Source organism: Athene noctua, chromosome 14 (assembly GCF_965140245.1).
Source record: "Athene noctua chromosome 14, bAthNoc1.hap1.1, whole genome shotgun sequence".
NCBI lineage: Eukaryota > Metazoa > Chordata > Aves > Strigiformes > Strigidae > Athene > Athene noctua.
The window spans coordinates 11,194,441-11,215,076 of record NC_134050.1 but is presented as its reverse complement, the minus strand read 5'-3'; the positions used below and the strand labels follow the sequence as shown (position 1 = coordinate 11,215,076).

At 52.3% G+C, this 20,636-nt stretch overlaps 2 protein-coding genes across 4 annotated transcripts in view; one reads left to right on the top strand and one right to left on the bottom strand.

Annotated features, from left to right (window-relative positions):
- The window catches only part of CEND1 (cell cycle exit and neuronal differentiation 1), a 23,612-nt gene extending 17,611 nt beyond the window's left edge, over window positions 1-6,001 (bottom strand). Inside the window, exon 1 of one of the 3 annotated variants that reach the window (XM_074918409.1) lies at window positions 5,930-6,001. The gene's annotated coding sequence lies outside the window, so the exon portion shown is untranslated. Of the gene's footprint in view, window positions 1-4,417; window positions 4,498-5,779 lie in introns of those variants that run through there. The other 2 variants (XM_074918408.1, XM_074918410.1) reach the window with 2 other exon arrangements.
- On the top strand, window positions 5,335-20,636 carry LOC141966035 (NACHT, LRR and PYD domains-containing protein 3-like). The gene is made up of 10 exons (XM_074918338.1): window positions 5,335-5,515; window positions 5,690-5,788; window positions 8,133-8,325; window positions 14,780-15,260; window positions 15,935-17,636; window positions 18,193-18,309; window positions 19,018-19,188; window positions 19,386-19,559; window positions 19,647-19,817; window positions 19,980-20,636. Exons 4-10 carry the CDS (start codon window positions 14,978-14,980, stop codon window positions 20,221-20,223), a joined length of 2,862 nt encoding a protein of 953 aa, XP_074774439.1. The 5' UTR covers window positions 5,335-5,515; window positions 5,690-5,788; window positions 8,133-8,325; window positions 14,780-14,977; the 3' UTR covers window positions 20,224-20,636.

Sequence of the window (20,636 nt, the reverse complement as noted above, 5' to 3'; positions counted from 1 at the left end):
TTTCCAGTGGGGACAAACAGCACATCTCCCCCTTTCTGAGCTGCTGGGGGAATGAACACATTAAAGGCAGTGAGATGCCAGGCAAGCACCTAAGATAAGTGATGGCAGAGTAGTGTGACTAAGCCTTTTCCCCCATCTCCAAGTACTGTGAAGACAGATGAGGTAATGCAGTTCCTCTCAGTATTACCATAAATATTAAACCAGCTTTACATAAGGAGCTTGTCTTCGTTCAGCTGCTGTAGGCAGCTCCCCAAGGAGGATTTTAGCTCCCTTACGGTCTATTTTGGCCCCCCACTCCTGACGCAATGCACAGCAAATGTGATAAAACACAACGCAAGCACAACGCTAGCGGAAGCCTCTTGTCATAGATGCTTTCAAACAGCCTCAGTGCACCAGGACCAGGCTGTGCAGGGAGTCTGCTCTGCTTCCCAGCCCTCCCAAAGCCAAGCCCTGGAGACAGCAGTACCAAGTTACAGCAAACACTGTTGACCCACTTCACGCTGATGAGATATTTATGAATCCTTTTCCCAATCTGTTGTTTGCTACTCCCCACATCCCTCCCCCCGGCCCTGGATTAAACATCTCCCTCTCCAACAAGCCCTTTGAATCTTGACATGGAGAGCGTCAGATGCTGAAAGTATTTTAACAGCAGCAGCAGCTTCAAATCGCTGCCACAGGGGGAGGTTTGCCAGCAAAGCCTCCGCTCCACGGCTGCGTCAGTCCTGCAGTTACACTGAGACCCAGTGCTCTCATCGCCTGTCCAGCTGGTGCTGGCAATGACCAAAACCTCAAGAATCCCCCCCCAGACCACAGCCAGCCTTGCAGGACCATTCCCTTCACTCCCTGTGCCACTGAGATGTGTCACCTCTCTCCTAGCCTGGGTTCAGAGGTTGGGTTACATCTGGCACCAAGGCAAGGTGTGGGAAGAAGATGAGCTCCTGTAGCCCAGCAAAACTGGCTTTGCCTTGTGTCTGCAAAGGGAATGGCTGGGGGATGCAGGCCCTGGGCACCCCAGTGGGCCACTGACTGCACAGAGATGGGGCAAAGTCCCAGCTTGCAATGCAGGTGCCTGTGTCCTCTCCAAAAGCTGCCCTGCCACAGCCCAGCCACACTCCCTACACAGATGACACAGCATTTCAGAGCCCCACAGCCAACCCGCATACACTCCCCACCAGCACGAACCCAGAAAAAGGCTAAACGGCCACCTTCTACACCATGACCTCCGCAGATGGCATCTGAGCCAAGCATCACATTTGCAAGCCACGCTTGTCCTGACCCCACAGATCTTGCTGGGACAGACGTCGCAGACATTTTATTCTGAGAGAGGGAGGTGACATTACAGAGACACACACCATACTCCTGCCAGGGGCTTTAGTTTTGGTGGATTTTTTTTTGTTTGGTTGGTTGTTGGTTTGGGTTTTTTTAAACCCAAACCACAGCTCTAAGCTACACTGTTCAAGCACTCTGCCTGTACACAGCCATGTACATAGCAAAAACACACTCTCACCCTATGTGAGAAAATAAAGCAATAAGAACCATGAGAAATGGTAAACCTGACTCTGCCCTTAAACCTGCAGCATCAAAGAAAGGATGGCTTGTTGCTGCTTCACCCTGCCCTTCAGCAGACCCACTGCAAGCTCCCATTGCACATTTCCTGCTGCACCGTCTGCAAATCTCCATCCAGTGCACCTCACAGACACAAACCTGGCCATTTCTCTGCAGCAACACAGGCTGAAAAGCACTTGCATCTCAGTTCAGCTTCATGCCCACAACTCTATTAAAAATATACAAGCTGCTACCAAAAAAAACCCCAACTAAGCCCACTCCTTTCCTCCTCCATCAGAGTATTCACCACACAGTCCCAAAGGGGTTACTCATCACCCGCACTCCGCGCTGCCTGGCACCCTGTGCTGGCACAGACACAAAACCAACACAAACCCCCTTCTCATGCTTCGGCTCACAGCTGCCCCAAAACACGGCAGAAATCAGGAAAGTGTTACCAAAACAGCCTCAGGAAACAGAAGATTGTTTCAAACTCTCCACTGGGACCAACCACATGCTCTGACTGACGTCCATAGGGTTGGGTACCAAGTTACACTCATGTGGACCCGACCTGCTGTCAGCAGAAGTCACACCTGGCAAGGCCATAGAACCTGCCTGGTCACCCAAGTGCCACCAGCCCTCGTGATGCAGCTGGATCAGCTGCACTCTCAGCCACAGTTTACAGCAAAGTTATTTCTAGAATTAGAGAGAATCTGAACATACTTTGCTGAGATTTTGCTGGAAATACCCTTCTGCTGCAAAGTCTGGCTTCTCAGGGTCATAGGACAGCGCACGAGCTGCCTAAGGGAGTCTATCATAACTAAATTTTAGAGAACCTCACTTTGCTGTGCTGTCCTAGCTTTAATCCTGTGTTTGAGCCCCCCTCAGAATCAAGTGTTGGTTTTCTGCTTTATAGTTCAATTTTTTGTACTGGAACAAGACTGTAGCTTTTACCCTTCAAAAATCATAAGGTATTGGATCTTAAATCTCTCCCTGACAGGGCTGAGCATCACTCACCCCAAAACAGAAATTTAGGGGAACAAAGGAAAGGATTATCAGCCACAATGACTTTTTTTTTCCATGACAGCTATTTGGCAAAACACTGGACTGAAGCACTGGAGTAGTTTCAACAGGGAGCAATTCTGGAGACACAATGAAAGATGCACCGCCAGCAATATGAACCATGGAGCCTTAACCCACAAGTGTGATGTCTGGCAGGCAGGCATGGGCAGACATCGGGGTGCATCCTGTGTTCCAGACTGCTGTGCCACCCCTGCATCCCACCCTCAGCACCTCCTCATGTCTTGACTTTTGCCACACTCAGCATTTTGCAAACACACTCATTTTGTTTCTTTATACTGCTTTTTCAGCCCTCCCAGAGCCAGCGATTCAATGCCAGCAGCTCTGTGGCACTGGGGACAAGCTGCTGCACCAAAAAGTGGCACATCCCTTCATGGGGACAGGCTGGCACCTCTGTGAGATCAGAAGGCAGGACACCAGAGCCCAAAAGCCCCGGCAGAAGTTGGCCCAGCAGCCTCCTGTTGCAGCCTTGCTACTGAAAATTATCACTCTTCCAACCACAGCTTCATAGCTCAGCATCAGTGACACCCCCTCCTCCATCACCTGCAGGTCTGCACCACTTATGGCTCTGCTCAGCCATTCTCCCAGAGAACTGCTCACTCCTGGAGGGAGGTTACTGCCACCTCCAAAATCTCAGTTCTCCCCAGGAACTACATAAGCAATTCCCCACGACATCCATCTTAACACCCAGGCTGGGGCTGTGGGGCAGGCCTCAGTTCTCTGCTCAGCGTTGGGTCTGCAGTGTCACCTCAGGAATAACGTTGTGGCAGGATCAGCACATGTTTCAGACGTCCTCTCTGCCTCTTGGAGAAAGGTGAACTCACTCCTCTCCACTACAGCCCTGCTCTTTATACTGTGCCCACCAGCACTTGGGAAACTAACTGCCTTAGCCAAGAGGATAAATGCTTCCAGTTTGGGGTGCTGCTCCCCAAGAAGCCAGGAGCTGGTACCCAGATGTAGGCAGCTGATGTCCTTTGTAACAGATTAATGCTTTTAAGCCCCCTTCCCACAATCAGTGGGTCCTGTATCTCTCAAATGCAATCTCCACAAGCAAAAAAAGATGAGAGGGTGTCAGCTCTGACACAGTAAAATAGACCCAACCACTGCACTAAGCAGCAGCAAATTTCACAGCTTACAGGCATCCTGACTAACCCATCCCTTCTGACCAAAGCAGGACTGCACCAGGCTCTCACGGCATCACTCTCCTGTGTGGCTCAGCTGCGGCCGGCAAAAAGATTACAGAGGCAATTCTGCATGTGCAGAGCCAGGTTCCGAATCTGACAGCCCACAGATCTGCAGGCGTCAGCCTGAAAACTGTTGCTTTGCAGCTGAAATGTAAGAAGACACTGCAGGCAGACGAGGGGCCAGTTCGTCACGAGGCAGTGACCTTCCAGGGAGGCTCCTGGCATGTTCTGGGATAAAGCCCGTCGCTTACCTTGTGCGGCAAAACCAGAGTGCTCAATCCCTCCCTCCCTGCAGGAAGCTGGGAAGGATCCGGGGAAGGATGCTACAGAAAAGCTTGCTCAGAGAGTTCTATTCCTCCCCTCCATCCCCTCCGCCTGCCCCCACGCCTGACCAAGGATGCCAGGGTGCTCACCAGCCCCCACCCCCCATTCCTGGCAGCTTGCCAGCAGAGGGGATGGATGCAGAGAGGATGGATGCAGAGGGAGGAACATCCGCATTTAGGGAAATTCTGGATTTTCTTTCCCCATCCTGCCACAATATCACGGGGTTAAAGGCTGGTGCTGAGCACCGTGGCTGAGAAAGGAAAGATGAAAAATGCTGAAGGTCAAACCTGTGAAGGTCAGACTTTTGGAGGTCAGTCCTGAGATGGAACAGCGAGCTCAATCCAGCATAGTCCATCCTCCCTCTCCTGACAGCATCCTGCCCAAGCCCCACCCAGGAAAACGGGACTGCGACGGGGAGGGCTTCCTCCTTTTACCCCAATGCCAAAGTTTTACCAGGCTCACCTTGATTCAAGAATAAAAATCCTCTTCCTTCCCACCTCCAACCCACCAGAAGCTACTAGATGATCACAGAGAACGAAGCAGGAGCAGGGACCAGATCAACAGGTCTCTGCAAACATACAGGTCATGGATGCACACAGATGCGCAGAGAGGCAGGGGCATCAGACTGAAAATCCCAAAACACCCCCTGTTTCCCCCCCATGCATTTCACCCCTGAAAGCACACACCTTGAAACAGGAGCCCTGGGCTGGTGTCCCCCTCCCTCCTGCTCATTTGGTGTTATCTTCTCCCCTAGCTTAAAATAGACACTATTGCCTGTCATCTCTCTCCATTTTGGTGTTTTCTGGGCAGATTTTCCTTTGCGAGCTTTGTTCCAGCACAAGCCAGGGGTCATATCAAAGGATACCCCTTTGATATCAAAGCCCCCTCACCTAGCAGAAAACCCCCAGCTCCTTCCTTGGGAAAGGTGAAGACTGAGCACCAGGGCTGCTGGCTGTTCCTACCAGGCTTCCCGCCTGCCTCAGGATTGACAGCGATTAAACGGAGTCATTAAACCCACACAAGCAGAGCGAAGGGCAAACAAATCCCACCACCCATGCAGATGGGAGAGAAAACACAGCTGGAAACCCGATCAAAACCTTTCAGGGAGGTGTACAGGCTTTCCTGCCAAGGCTGGCCGGTTTTATCTGGGAATGCTGCTTCCCTTCCTCCCTCCCAGCTGCCCCGTTTCCGGCACATGGCCGGCTCCACTCCTCCGTCCTCAGAGCCCTCCTGCGGCATCAAACCCCCGTCTCCAGCCCAGGGCTTCTCCCTTCCCCTCCCTGAAGCCCGGGTGGCTGTTGGCAGGGGCCAGCCCAGCTCGGAGCAGGCAAGCAGAGCACATCCCGCAAAGACAGCGCAGGAGATCTCTGCGGAAGAGATCGCAGGTACGTGGAGGCAGCAGGCAGGCAGCAGGCAGGCTCCCACGCACTTGCGTTTGCGGAACTGCCTTCTCTGGCTGCCTGACCTTCAGGGAGCAGACGAGGAGAGCTGCTCAGGGGCAGCCATCCTCACTGTGCTTATTGTTTTGGGTTAAAAAAAGCATTATTGCCTGTTAACAGAGAGAGCTGCGTGGGGACACGCTCCCGAGCCGGCTGGCATGGCAGCCCCCGGCCTCCATCCCAGGCAGCTGCGAGGCGGCGGACACTCACCTTGACCAGGTAGATCTGCGTCTCTCTTTCACTACGTCACCCCGAATAGGAACGCTGCCCGTCTCTCCGCCGACGGCTGGGGACCCCCGGCAGCTCTGCCCCAAGCCCCCCCAGGTGCCGGCCTGCACGGAGGAAAGCGTCAGCCCTTACCTTCTGTCCTCCGGCCGACTGCACGAGTCAAACCTTGGGAGCTGGCTCTTGCGCAGAGAGGAGGGAGGGAGGATGGGGGGGGGGGGGGGGGGGGGAAACTTGGGAGTTTCCCACAATGCACCTCTGCAGACTGCATGAAGATGAAGAGCGGGGGAGGGGGGGAGACAGCGCTCCAATCCGGACGGAAGGGTTGGGACAGGATGCCAAGTGGGGGCTGGCAGGGCAGTTAAGGCAGGCCAGCTGCATCTCCATGTCCCCAGTTATTTGAGGCTGGGCAGGGCTGTCCCTGCAGCACTGAACCCCTCTCTGCTTCAGCTCACTCGCCCCTCTGAATCCTCCCTGGGTTTGCAGTGATTACAGTGAATATAGCCACAAAATGGGGGGGAACATACTGGGGAGGGGGTCAACCTGATTAAATTGTAGACAAGAGAAAAAAAGGAGTGTGGGGCTCCCCCCACAAGGATAGGGGATTTCTGGGTGTGACAATCCCCCAGCAGTGAGTTAGGGGGCTGCAATCTGTCTTGCCAAGGAGAAGCTCTGCACAGTAGAGCAAAAAAGCTAAAATGCTGCATCTTGAGGTAGGTTGAGTCAGCTCTTCTTCCCTTCTCCCCAGAGCCTTCCTTGTCCCAGCAGGCCGGGGTCTGACACCCCTTATACAAGTCCTGCAAGGTCTGTGAGGGACTGGGGGCAGCCCAAGGCTGCTCATAGCTGGGCATGCAGCCCAGGTCCCGCTGCGGAGCACTGTCAGACATCCAGCCAGGCTGTGCCAGACACACAGCCTCCTCCTCAGCTGCACCGGTGCTTCTCAGCACATCAGTTAAAAGCAAACAGCCCTCTGTCACAGCCTCACCTCCTCCAGCCAGGCCCAGATATCAAATTCACACCGCTCAGGACAAATCTTGCTCATACCCCAAACTGCAGCCAGGTCCTAGGACTGTCTAGAGCTCTTTTAGCCCAATTTTCTCAGGAAGTAAGAGCTATGTGATGCTTGCCTGTTTTCCTCCGTACAGTTACCTGGCACACACTGACCAGCTTCATGCACTTTTTAGAGAGTGTAAACATCTCAAGGAGATTATACTCCAAAAATCCATGAGAAACCAACTTTTTCAGCTTAACCACTTGCAGAATAATTCACTTTATTTCTGTGGCCACTGTATTTTCTTCCCTCCCATAAACAGCAGCCACGCAACAGCTCAGCCACCAACGTACTTTGTGCAGTAGAGCAGAAACTCCGGAGAAAAATCAGTATTTTCTTCCCCAACCCTCCCTGGCTCTGCCAAGCTGCCTTCAAGAGCCAAGCTGGTGTGCATCTCACCTATGCCAATATGCTTAAAAATACTCAGGCTGCTTAAGTCCCCCTGCAAAATAAAATCAATACTGCCTGTCTTTGAAGGAAACTGCAGAAAACATGAGGGCTGGATGCGGGAATCCAAATCTCCCAGGAAAGGTCATGCTTCCAGGGGCTAGTTTTGGATGCAGCTACCAACACCCCCGTGGAGCAGGGATGAGCAAGGTTATCTTGTTGTAGTCCTCAGCTCCAGCAGCTCAGACAAACTGGCACAGACAGGATTAGCTGTGGCTGATGCTGATGTCCCCTCTGCTGCCCGTCTGGTCACACACTCAGCACTGCCAGCCCTCCCCACTCTTTTAGGGACTTGTGCCAGGCACAGCCAAGACCATTCAGTGGCTGCAAGCAGCTGCTTCCCCTTTCTAATGCCTCCCAAATCTGCTGATCTATTGACAGCAGCAGAGAGGGGCAAAGTTTCTCCAAAGCTCATGAAAAAATCTGTGATTTAATGCAGGAGACACACCCAAACCACTGCTCCCAGGAGCTGCACACAGAGGTCTTAAAACCTTTTTGTCACTTCTACATCAAGCAGAAATATCCTCAGCCTCTGCGCATCCCCTCAGCGCAGCAGAAGGAGGAATGGAGCCCCCTGCAAGCAGAAATTACAAGCTCCAGTCCCCAGAGCCTGGATGAGCTGAGGCCAGGGGGTTCCAGCTGCAATTTCCTTGCATTCACACATTCTGCCACTGCCTTCAGAGATAAACAGCCCCACATGATCTATTTATATGCCTTAGACTTTTTGAATCTGTATTGTATACCTCAGATTTTGAATTTTAATATTTTTAGCAACATAGAAAAAAGGGAAGCAAAGGAAAGGAGCTGTAAAACCAATAACCTCACCCCCTTCCATTGCAGAGAGGAGAAGCCAAGAAAGCAGCCCCAGAGCAAGTCAGCACCAGAAATCCCCTGGCACCGAGCACAGGAAGGTTCCCTGCTGCAAGTGGGTCACATCAGACCTAACACAGCCTGGGAGAGCCGAGCGCCAGCACAGGCACAGCAAGCAGCAATTCAGATCAAGACACAGCAAGGTGAAAACAGCTTCTGCAAGGTCAGATGGAGAGGGAAACCTTTAGAAACTGTGCTGCTGGTTTTCCTTCCTCCCTCTCAGCATACCCCAGGATGAGTTAGCAGGGATAAGAGCAGCCCTGGCTCCTGGCAAGCCCCCTGCAAGTCCTGCTCAGGGGGAACAGCATCCTTGGGAAAGAACATGATGTGCCCTGCACTTTCAGAGAAAAACATTTATTCCCAGACTTACTCGATGTCCTGCAAGCCAGAGGGACAGGACGATGGCAGGCTCTGAGCAGGGAAATTGGGCTTGATGGATATAGCTCAGCCCACGGTGCCACAGAGCCAGGCTCACTCTGGGGCCTGTGAAACCCTGAATGGCCATTGTTTGGGTTTAACCACCTCCCCGGTAGCTCTGCCCTGCTCCTGGCCTCAATGTCCTGTTCCTTTGCAGCAGGAGCCACCCAGCAGGGACCCCACAAACCTCACCACAGTAACTGCACCATTTGCAATTGGCTAACAAGATGTTGGCAGTAAGGAATCTATTTTTTCCCCCCTTCTTAAACTCCCAGTGTTCCTTAAAACATCCTTCCCTCCTTTCTCAGCATCCCTCTAAAGCAGCTTTGCTAGACACATCTCCTGAAAGCATTTTCTTTTCCATCCTGCCTGGTTGAAAGGCCAGCCCCACACAAGCTGGAGGCAGTCAGCAGCCTCAGCTGCAAAATTCTCCTGTGCCTCAATCCCAACTCCTCAGTTCCCATCTCCTCCTCAGCACAGGTTTACCCCCTCCCACCCAACACACAGGTACCCTGTTCATGAATTGGAGCATGAAAAGCAGAAGAGAAAAATCACAGAACAGGCTCACACTCATTTCATCCCTAGGCATCAGAAACGCCCAAGAGAGGCTCTCTCCTAAAGCCCCAGTTCCAACCCACCCATGGCTGCAGAGGGAGGAAAAGGCTACACAGCAGCAAAAACCTCGGGCCATTTGGGTAGCAGCCATTTCTCCTTATCTCTGCACTTCCAGGGAAGCAGGATGAAGGGCATTTCTTGTGGTGAAGTGGCTTGCTACAGCAGCCAAGGTGGGTTTGCAGTTACTGCCGCAAACTGAAGCACTGCCCAGCTTAATACCCTGCACAGAAAGTCCTTACAGAGAAAATACAAGCCTAAGGGGCTATTAATAGCCTCAAAGCCCTAACCAGCCTCACCTGGAGCCTCCCCACCCACTGCTGAGGGCCCCTGGCTCTGTTTAAGCTCAGCTCTGGGCACACACTCCCCTTATCCCCATGCTGTAGGTAGCCCTTCTCTAGCCTGGACTCTAGGAACGATCTTAGCTCTGCATTGTAGCCTTGTTCCTGGTCCTGTCTCCTGCATGGACCTTGTACCTGTGCTGTGGCTTTTTTCCTCAGCCTGTCTCTGGTTCCATCTCCTGATGAGTCCCCAGGTGCACCCTAGTTCTGGGGCATCCCCCCACCCTGTTCCAGCCCTGCCCACCCAGTGCAGACCCCGCAGCCTGATCCCCAGCCTCACCCAGCAGTGCCTTTTCTGATGCTCTCCTCCTGGCAATGCTAAATTTATTTATGGTATTGTTAACTTTCACTCACAGTTCACATAATTGGTGAGCTCTCCAATAATAATATTTCCTTATAAGCATTCTAGCTCTATTGTATACTGCAGTTATTATTAATATCATTTTGCAAAAATGTAAGCGCAATTAACTGTATGGCAGGGTGCATTGAGACGTACAGAACAGTATTTCTATAAGACTTCATCCTTTAAAAAGTGCCATAACCTGGCAGTGATGGCATATTTTCATCTTCCAGTTAGGTAAACTGTTTGCCTTTAGCATCAGCAAGATTATACTTGATATATTTATATAATTTATATACATATATGCTTTAATATTTCAGCCTTTATCTAATCAAATACTGCTAGGGTTTAATTTGCCATCTGTTCCAAACACTTTTTTTTTTCTTCTTCTTTGATTTCCTCTCCTAGGCCCTTTGCAAATTCCTCCTATAATACATGCTGTTGTAGGATTCAGTGTCTCTCATCATGTCTAGCTGCTTCTCTGCAAATTGTTGTCCCGCAAGGCTGATCCTGTAGGCAAATAAACCCACCAAGGTCATTAGGTTATTACAATTTTGGGGCATTTTTGCAGTGCTTTAACTGTGAGTCCCCAGCCTGGGTGGATCCAGATCTCAAGAGCTGTAACTCTCCAGGCTCCCTTGAGAGCTGTAACAGTTTTTATTCTTGGATCCCAAGTTATTTTATTGCTTTAAGTTGTCAGACCAAGCGAAGCAAGACCACAACAGGCCATAGGTTAGATATTTAATCATGAAAAATCCTATTGCAGGAATTACTGGCTACTCTGGTTAAAGTGAAAGAAAATACAGCTCCAGATGGGCAAAATCTGGCAGCTGAGGCGTGGGGAGTTGCCTCAATACCCAGCGTCTGCCCTGCAGATAGCTGTTCTCCACCTCTGCTGGTCGTCCACAAGTAGTGGGTCGTCTTCACAAGCTCAGCAAGGATGCTGCAGACCTTCCCATGGCTTGAGACTGCAGCAGTTGAACTCAGCTGGTTGATGATCTGGCTTATTAAACAGTTTCACAGTATTGTTTTCAGGCTTCCCATGTACTTTAACACACATTACATATATTTTCTTCCCACTGTCTTTCTGAGCTTGTAAGAAAAATCTCATTTTCTTTATTCCCCATCATGCTTCCTATCCCCCTTTCTCCAGTCATACCACCAGTATTTTATTTCTTTATTAACATAATTACTATCCACAAAGACATGCAATGGGTTCTGCTTGGAGAGTTTGTCTCTTAGTGATGTCTATAATAGCCTGTACTCTATTTGGAGTGATTTTGTTTTTTAACAGTTTCCCCACTAGTTGCTCTTCTGCTCTATTAATAGCAGCAGGGGACTGTTTTTAGCTTGCTTCTATCTGGTGCTCTCATCAATGAATTGTACCTTTGGTTTATTGCTAGGTTCTTTAAAAAGAACCCCTGCTCCCAGACCCAACAATTACAATTGGGTTTGTTCTCAACAGTGCAGTCTGCACCTTGTTGGGTTAGAGCAGGAGCAAGACAATCTACTCCTTGTAAGGTTTGTACAGCACCTTCCTATCCATTAACATCAGTGCCTGGTGGGATTCATGTAGATGATACTCTGCTGCTGAATTTCCCTAAAACCTGAGAGGGGTGTGGGTAGGTGGGACTGTGAGGGTGGAAGCCCCAAAGACCAGCCCAGCCCAGGCTGCTGTGGAGTTTTTGTGTCCAGACCCTGAAGGAGACACAGTTCACATGCTGCTGGTTCCCACTGTGCTTTTCTGCTCTCTTTGAACCAAAATTCCTGTTGAAAGGTGCTCTCCTGGTGCTGGGCATTCTAGTGCTGGGGCTTTTAGAGCAGCTTTTTTCCACTTGAGTTAGGGCATCATCATGTCCTGAGTCCACTTCCACTCCAGAGTCTTAATCAGTGATTCCCACAACAGTCTGCAGATACCAGCACAGTTACAGATGTGCTGCTGTCAGAAATTAAATCCTTCTAACAGTGTTCTCAGCTGGGCTGGACCACAAAAAAACCCTTTCTTTCATGCAAAGCTTTAACCACACTTGTACCTACTGGTCTTCCTGACTCGCCAATTGTAATTCCCAGTAGTTATCCTCAGCTTGCACTAATGGTGCCTACTTCAAATTGACCGCAAATCCTGTCTGATCTCACTAATTTTAAATCTTGGACACCTCTCACCTCTTCAGTAGCTCCAGTCGCTGGAATATCATCCACACAAGATGTTTTTTCTTTATCCCCTGGAGACAATAGTTTGAACAGGTTTCTGACATGAGCCTGTACCCACAGGTGTGTTGTGAAGCTCCGGCAGTACCTGGGCAAGGGTTTATTCCTTTTCTCCAAGTGCAAAAGCAAATCTGAAAACAAATTCTTCAGTAAGCAGAAAGGCGAAGAAACGGTTGGATCTATGACAGGAACCACTTGTTTTCTGGTAACTTAGCAATAATCACTGGCATGTCTGCTAGACTACGAGCTGTTCTCATGGGGAATGCTTTTATTTGGCAGTACTCCACTGACATTTGCCAGGGTTTTCCATCAGCCTTTCTAACAGGCTGCAGTAGAAAATTATAAGGGTTTGTAATTTCTCAGAAAGGCTGTGTTTAAAATAACCCTTAATGATTTCACTCAGAGCAGTCTCAGCTTCATTAGAATATGAGTATTTGTACGGGGGACTGGGAAGTCCCACTAGTTCAGCTGGTGCAATAGGTTTTACACAGTGGGGTTTTCTGCCAACCTCCTGGGGTGGCTCTTGCCATCATTCTTTATCTGCCTCCATCAAAGCTTCTATCTGTCATTTCACCCTTTATAACCACCTTTGTCTGGTTTCTGTATTATGGACACAAAAATCTCACCATAAAAATCTAGTAAGAGTCCACAGTCCATCCTCCAATCGCTTTCTAAATTAAAGGGATCTTCACTGCTGTGTCAAAAGCCTGCTGGTACCTTCAGATCTCCTGGGTACAGCCCCAGGCAGCCCCCAGGGCCCCCATGTGTTTGGCACACAGACTTCTATTTGTGCAGGCAGTGCTGGGTCGAAGCCAATCTCCTTAAGGATGACTTTGGTCACCTAGGGGGTGGCAGAGGCACAAGAGTATCACCATGTCCTGCCACGGCTCCTCTCAGCTGCAGCATCACTCCTTCCAGCAAGTCCCATCTTTCCTTCCCATCCCATTTTGCCATATCTCCTCGTAAATCCTTTAACACTCTCCAGAGCCCTTAACACCTTTGATCCGTTTTTATCCTGATGCACTACCCCTGCCACCGCCATTTCCCAAATATTTCCTACTCCTCTGCTCTGGTGTCTACGCCCCTCACTACTGAAAGCCACAGGTGCTGCTTGGCCCATGTTAAATTTTCCCATTTTCTCCTGAACCCAGACCATAATTACTCGCACCACTCCATTTGATCGCTACCAGGTGAGCCCAGGGAGGCTTCCCTGCATTTGGGCACCGAATTCCAGTGATCCATCGCCAGAGCTGCCTTGTGCCTCACCAGCAAAGGACTGGTGGGATGGAAAGCTTAGCAATTCTGTATTGATTCAGGAAAATCTTCTCCATCTCCTCCCAGTTTCTGGATCCCTTTTTATGCTGCTGGTTTCTTACCTATCTGCCGGGCAATCTAACTTAACATGCTCAATCAAGAAGGGCATATACTGGTCCTTTAGTACATGTTGGAGCAAAAGCTGGTGTAGCACAAGCTCTAAGCACTGAGCTATTTCATTTTTATTCCATCCAAAGCTTGAAACATTTCTGGAAGTGCCATGCTCAATCCACAACTGCACTTTATTTTTGCAGTCCCACAGGCTCTGGGATAGCTGTTACACTGGGACAGTTACTGCTGTTCCCAGCTCCTTTTTCCTTTCCCTTTCATACATTTCACCCCAATAATCCTCTGACAGGTCCCAGTCTAATTCTCCATTTCCTGCAGCTATTTTTAATTTCTCTATCCTACTCTGCTTTTGCAAGCATCTAAATTTAGCTTCATGTTGCCTGTGATGGGGTTCCCTTGGAGGTCCCCCTCGCTCCAGGGTGAAAGCTGCAGCAGGCAGTAATCCCTGCAGGAAACTGCAGCTTCCCTCTGATTTCCTGAATTTACAGGAAACTAATTCCAGCCAGATCTGCTCCAAGAGAGCTGCAGGATGGTACTTTTCTCCTAAAGACACAGAAGACTTGAACTGAGGAGGAGAAGAGTAATACCAGAAATGAGGAGTCTTGAAGAGGGAGGAGGAAAAGGTTCCATGACTTTTCTTACCAGTAAAAGGTTGGGGACCCCAAGCAAAGCGGTTATTCTGGAAGGGTTAGAAATTTAGGGGCTTGGTGGTTTTTCAAACTCATGACTTGTTGTGAGGAGAAGGGTAACTGCCAGCACCAGGGAGGTGAGAGTCAGGAGAGGGACTGCAATGTCTGCAAGCATCGGTGTGCTTCCCTAAAGCCCCTTCTCCCCCAAAACAACATCTTCCTTGTAGGCTTATTGCCAGGAGTCCTTCCGGTATTAAATTGCCCATCCAGGTGGTTTTGTGTGGCCAGCTGGCAAGTAGCCCCGTGGCAGGGAAGCAATAAGGGTGTGCCGGATGTCAGGCTGCTGTTAAAAAGCAGAACCCTGCCTGTATGCAGGACGGGGATTTAAGGCAGCACCCAAACCCTGTCTGTATGCAGGAAGGGCATTTAAGGCAGCACCTGAACCCTGCCTGTATGCAGGATGGGGTTTTCAGGCAGCACCCGAACCCTTCCATCAGAGCCGGGCCATCCCGCCACCTGGCAGCACGGTGAGGGCATCGCGGCATGGCCAGCCACGCCGCACTGAGGGACAGCACAGGCGGGGATGTGGGGAAGGACCAGGCTTTTATCTGGGGTGGCTGCAGCTCCCAGTCCAGTTACAACCCCCCCTGGATCTTTTTGGGGTGTTTTTCTCTCTCCTGTCTCCAGGGGGGACATGCCCACAGTGACAGAACCTGCAGCGCCCGCAGCCCTTGTGACCTTGCCACGCTGGAGTGACTCATCCCCAGCCTTTTCAGCGCAGAAAGAACGGGGCTGTACAGAACCAACTTGGTGCTGAGCTCCAAAACATCTGCCGTAGTGTAGCCGTAATTTCTAACCGTGGATATTTTCAGGTGACATCCCGTGATGGCAGGGGAAGACCGTGCACTAGCTGTCCTCTTACAAGCACTGCAAGGTCTCACAATTAAAGACTTTCGGGAATTTAAGACAAAGTTATTGGAGGTTCACGTAGAAGGAGTATGGAATATCCCCAAGGATTCACTGGCAAAGGCCACCCATCCGTGTGCGCTTGTCAGCTGCATGGGCAAGAACTACAGCGAAGATGCCGTGATGGACATAGTGATTGGGTTGTTTGAAGAGATGAACCAGAGAGACCTCGCTGAGAAACTCCTGGATGAGAAGGTGAAAGGTAGGGAGCCAGTGTACATTTTGCTTTTCTTAGTCTCTTTTTCCCTTGAGAGATTCTGGAGACAGGTGGAAGTTGGTAAAAGCAGGTTTTGGCTTCCCAGGAAGCCTGGAAACACAAAGATGTCCCTCTGTGACCCTGTTAGTATGGGGGCTGTAAGCGACCTCTCCTCTTGCTGTCCCCACTTACTCCCGGGCTCCCCCTTTACCTGGAGAAGAGCCTTCAGCTCTCAGCACTGCCTGGCAGCCCGCTGGGCAGATCCTTTCCTCCCAGGCTGGGGATTAAGGACTTCTCTGCAGAGCTCACATTTGGTAACGCTTTGGAGCCGGAGGCATCCCTGTTATGGTGCCTTTGGCCCCAGGGACATGAGCAGAAGGGGATGGAGGCTGCATGTGGCCCCAGGCAATTGCATTTGCTCCCAGGGTGGATGAAGTTAAAACAGGGATTGATGGATCAGGATGATGGGGGGACCCAGGAGAGGGGAAGAACCCACCCCCAACTGACCAGGGGCCCTAAATTCTCACAGATAATGTCCTTATTGCCTCTGCCAGATTTAGAAAAGCCCTGAGTGTTGAAACAAGTGTCCCGTTGGTGTGTCAGTAGTGTGGTTGGGCTGGTTAGGGGCCCCTCAGGAATCCAGCTGTGCTTGGGACTGACTCTGCTTCTTGCCGGCACAGAGTACAAGCGGAAATACAGAGAACATGTGGTCCAGGCATTCCACTGGTACAAAGAAGTGAACTCCTGTCTTGGGCAGAACCTCTCTGTCAGCAGCCGCTATACCGCCCTGACCATTGCCAGGAAGCCTCGGAGCGAGTGTGGAGGCGAGCGTGAAGCTGTGGGCGCAGGCCGTGGATGTGCCAACACCAGCAACGGACCAGCCACCATCACTGTCACTGCCCAGACGCTGTTTAAACCCGATGAAGATGGACAAACGCCACAGGTCGTGGTGCTGGTGGGTGCCCCAGGGATGGGGAAAACGATGATGGTCAGGAAGGTGATGGTGGAGTGGGCGGAAGAGACCATCTATGCACAGTTTGACTACATCTTCTGCATAGACTGTAAAGACATTGCCTTTACCAAGGAAGCCAGCGTGGGAGACCTGGTTTCAAAGTGCTGCCCTCACAGGCGAATGCCAGTTGAGAAGATCATGGATGACCAGAAGAAGATCCTGTTCATTTTTGATGGTTTTGAGGCCCTGGGATTTCCCTTGGTTCAGCCCGAAGATGAGCTGACCTCTGACCCCACGGAAGTGAAGCCACTGGAAACCACCCTTATGAGCCTGTTGAAGAAGACTGTTCTTCCCGAGTCCTCCTTGCTCATCACCACGAGGCCAACGGGTCTTCAAAGCCTGGGACAGTGCCTGGATGGTGAGTATTATGCAGAAATACTGGGATTTTCAGCAGCCATGAGGGAAGAATATTTCCACAGGTATTTTGAGAACAACGATAAAGCCAGTGTGGCCTTCAGATTTGCCAGAGGCAACAAGATCCTCTACAGCTTGTGTGTCATCCCCGTCATGAGCTGGACCATCTGCACCATCCTTAAACAAGAGCTTTACAAGAAGAAAAACTTTATCGAGTGCTCTAAAGCCACCACATGGATGAGCATGTTTTACCTCTCCCAGTTAATGAAGTGCAGAAGCAGTGATAACCCACAGGACCTCCAGCGGTTCCTACACAAGCTTTGCTCCTTGGCTGCCAATGGCATCTGGAAGCACAAGATCTTCTTTGAGGAGAAGGAGATCAAGGACTGTGGCTTGGACCAGCCAGACCTTCTCCCCCTCTTCCTCAATGAGAAGATATCAAAGAAAGGTGTAGATCATGGGAACGTCTACAGCTTCACCCACCTGCACCTCCAGGAGTTTTTTGCGGCGATGTTTTACGTTCTGGAGGATGATAAGGAAATGGTCAGTGACTCAGGGGCTCTCATGAAGGACGTAAATATGTTGTTGGAAAGCTATAGCAACTCCAGGAAGGATTTGAACTTAACAGTGCGGTTCCTGTTTGGTCTGGTAAGCCAAAAATCGATAGAGTACATGGACAAAATCACTGGGTGTAGAATTTCACCACGAGCCAAGGAAGACATGCTGAGGTGGCTCCAGGTGATGCACAGAAGCAGCTCTTGTCCCAGCCAAGAGCTGAAGGTTTCGGAGTTGGACATTTTCCACTTTTTGTTTGAGATGAACGAGAATAGCTTTGTGCAAAGTGCATTGGATCGTTTCACAGACATAGACTTGCAGGACATCAAGTTGACGTTGTATGACCAAATGGCTCTTTCCTTCTGCATCAGGCAGTGGGCTGGGCTGAGCTGCATCACACTCCGGGGATGCTCCTTCGACCAGCAGGATCCCAGGGAGGAGCTGGCCACAGCTGTCCCTCGGTAAGTGCTGCCCCTCTCTGCTCTAGTGACCCAAAATTGCAAAGATTTCTCCTTCTCCACCCCAAAGGATGGTTTTAAAGGCATTACAGTGCCTTCCACCCAAACACCAGCTTGTCCTTTCCCTGAGGGTTTAGTTCCTCAGCAGAGGATTTTACTTACTCTTGTGGGAGAATAAGGATCATGCAGGCTCCTCCATCGGCTTCATGTGGTGGGATTGATGGAGACAGAACATCTTGGCTCAACTTGCACAGCCTGACCAGGCCCAGCTGCGCCCGGGTGTTGCTCCGGTTTCACATCCCCCTTCTCGCATGCAAAAGGGAGATCCCTGCTGCTGAAATTTTAAGTGTGCCACAAGATTTTCTTGAGAGCAGGTGACTGCAGCACTTACACGCGTGATCCTTTGCATCTTGAAAGCCATGGAGGACTCTTGTGTAGAGAATCCCCATGAGCTGGTGGCAAGCTCGGCTTGGGGGGGGTTGTGTGCTGGTGTTGAAGCCAGGAGCTCCCAGTGCTAGCGAGGGCTGCCTGTGCCCCCTGGGACTCTGTCTCCCTGCAGCTCCAGTGCCTCAGGAGCCGAAGGATGTCCCTGTCCCCTCGCTGAGGAGCTGCACTCCCCCATCCACCCGCTCTGCCAGGCACTGCGGCACCCGGGCACCAACCTGCAGGCGCTCCGGTAGGAGAGCTCGGCACTGAGCCAAAATGGTGGCCACCGTGCTGCTGCTGGCATGGGGTGTCGGGTGCGCTGGCCGGGGCCTGGCCACCCCGGGCTGGCTCTGGGGTGCAGGTGGGGGCATCCAAAGCAGGGGGTGGAGTGGGTGGGTGCTGCCCCAGGGGCTGTACAGGGGCACAGTCACCCCCCCGCAGTGCCCCGCTGCTCCTGGGGAACACCAGTGGCTGGGGGGTGGGTCTGAGCCCCCTTTGGCTGTGGGTGGGTGTGGCCCCTCCATGCTGATTGGTCATATGGTGGGTGGGTGGGTGTGGTTGCTCCATGCTGATTGGCCCTGCAATGGGAGGATGGGTACAGTTTCTCTATGCTAATTGTCTGTAGGGTGGCTGGGTGTGGCCCCTCCATGCTGACTGGCCATATGGTGGGTGGGTGTGGCCCCTCCATGCTGATTGGCCATATGGTGGGTGGGTGTGGCCCCTCCATGCTGATTGGCCATATGGTGGGTGGGTGGGTGTGGTCCCTTTATGCTGACTGGCCCTGCAGTGGTTGGATGAGTGCAGTTTCTCCATGCTAATTGGCTGTAGGGCAACTGGGTGTGGTCCCTCAATGCTGATTGGCTGTGGGGTGGGTGGGTGTGGTCTCTCCATGCTGATTGGCTGTGGGGCAGGTGTGATGAGCCTCCCCCCACCCCGTTCTCTGTGCCTCTCCCTTCAGGCTGCGCTGGTGCGGGCTGTCGGAGAGCTGCTGCGCGGAGCTGGCGGCGCTGGTGGCCGAACACCCCAGCCTGGCCCGGCTGGAGCTGGGCGACAGCACGCTGGGCGACGGCGGCGTGCGCCTGCTCTGCGGGGGGCTGCGGCAGCCTGGCTGCCGCCTGCGCGTCCTGCGGTGAGCGACCCCGGCACCCAAACCCACGGGGTGGGGAGGCACCACAAAAAGTCCCTCTGGGGTGGCATCATCCCTCTGTCTCCCTCTCCCAGGGCGAGAAGCTTGAAAGCAGCAGGGTGGGGACTGTCACCATGGTGGGTGGCACTTGAGGGGGTGCTCAGACTGGCTCTGAAGGTCTTTCCCGGTGTCCCCGGCAGGCTGTGGTACTCCCGCCTCACCAGCGCCTGCTGCCAGGACCTCGCCACCGTGCTGGGCACAAGCCCGCAACTGGAGGAGCTGGATTTATCCTTCAGCGAGGGGCTGCGTGATGCTGGCGTGCAGCTGCTGTGTGAGGGGCTCCGGCATCGTTCCTGCCGGCTGCGGACGCTGCGGTAAGGGCCCGCAGGGGTGGCTGGGGCTCCCTCCTTCCCACCTGGAGCACCTCAAACCCCACGTCCTCCTTCATCTCGCTCCCGCAGGTTGGGGAGCTGCCGGCTGACGGGTGCCTGCTGCCGAGCCCTGGCTGCTGGGCTGGTGGAGAGCCCCGGCCTTGCCTGCCTGGACCTGAGTGACAATGAGTTGGGAGCCGATGGCGTCCTGCAGCTCTGCCGGCAGCTCCGGCATCCCGCCTGCCCGCTGCGGGCCCTGGGGTAAGGTGCCCCTTCCCCACCCACCATCCCCGCGCCAGCACCCCGGGGTTGGATGCTGCAGGGCAGGGAGGGGGATACCAGCATCCCAGCACTCAGGAAAGCACAGGTTGGGGTTTTTTAGGTTTTTTTAACACTTTTTTCCATTTCTTCTTCTATTTAAAGACTGACCACATCTGGATTAAACGAGGAAGTGCTGCGGGAGCTGGCCGCAGTCCGGGCACTGAAGCCTGACCTGAAGATTGGGTACCTCCTCGAGCAGGACATGCCACAGGTGGGGGCCATGGCCCGGCTGCCCTTCCACCGTGGGGTCCTGCCAGGTGCGGGGGGGCCAGGGAGCAGGAAGGCACTCCCCTCCTTTAGGAGAGGTCCCCTTCTTGATCCTTGCAACCACCGGAGCCATTTCTAGCCCAGCTCTCACTGCTGCTGAAGTTGGAGGAGGTTTGAGCCAGCCCCATGCATGGAGGCACAGGGAAGGAGGTTCTGCCTGCATCTGGCTGGTCCGGGTCCTTCCCTCTCCTGTCTCCCCCCGTGTGTCGGCAGGAATTGTGGGTGTTTGCCAATGGCAACTAAAGGCCCTGGGACCAGTCCCAGGAATCCTCCCTCACCGTGCTCTTCCCCATCCTCCCCCTGTGTCCCCGCCATGGCTGGGGATGCGTCTGTGGGTCCAGCTCCTGCCCCACATCCCCACAGGATGGCTGATGTACCCAGGAGCGAGGTGCCAACCCTGGAAGTGTTTCTCCAGCCAGTTTTGGGTTTTAATAGAAAAAAGAGAAATTCACAGTGAAATAATAATAATAAAAATATCCCTGCAGTGCTGCT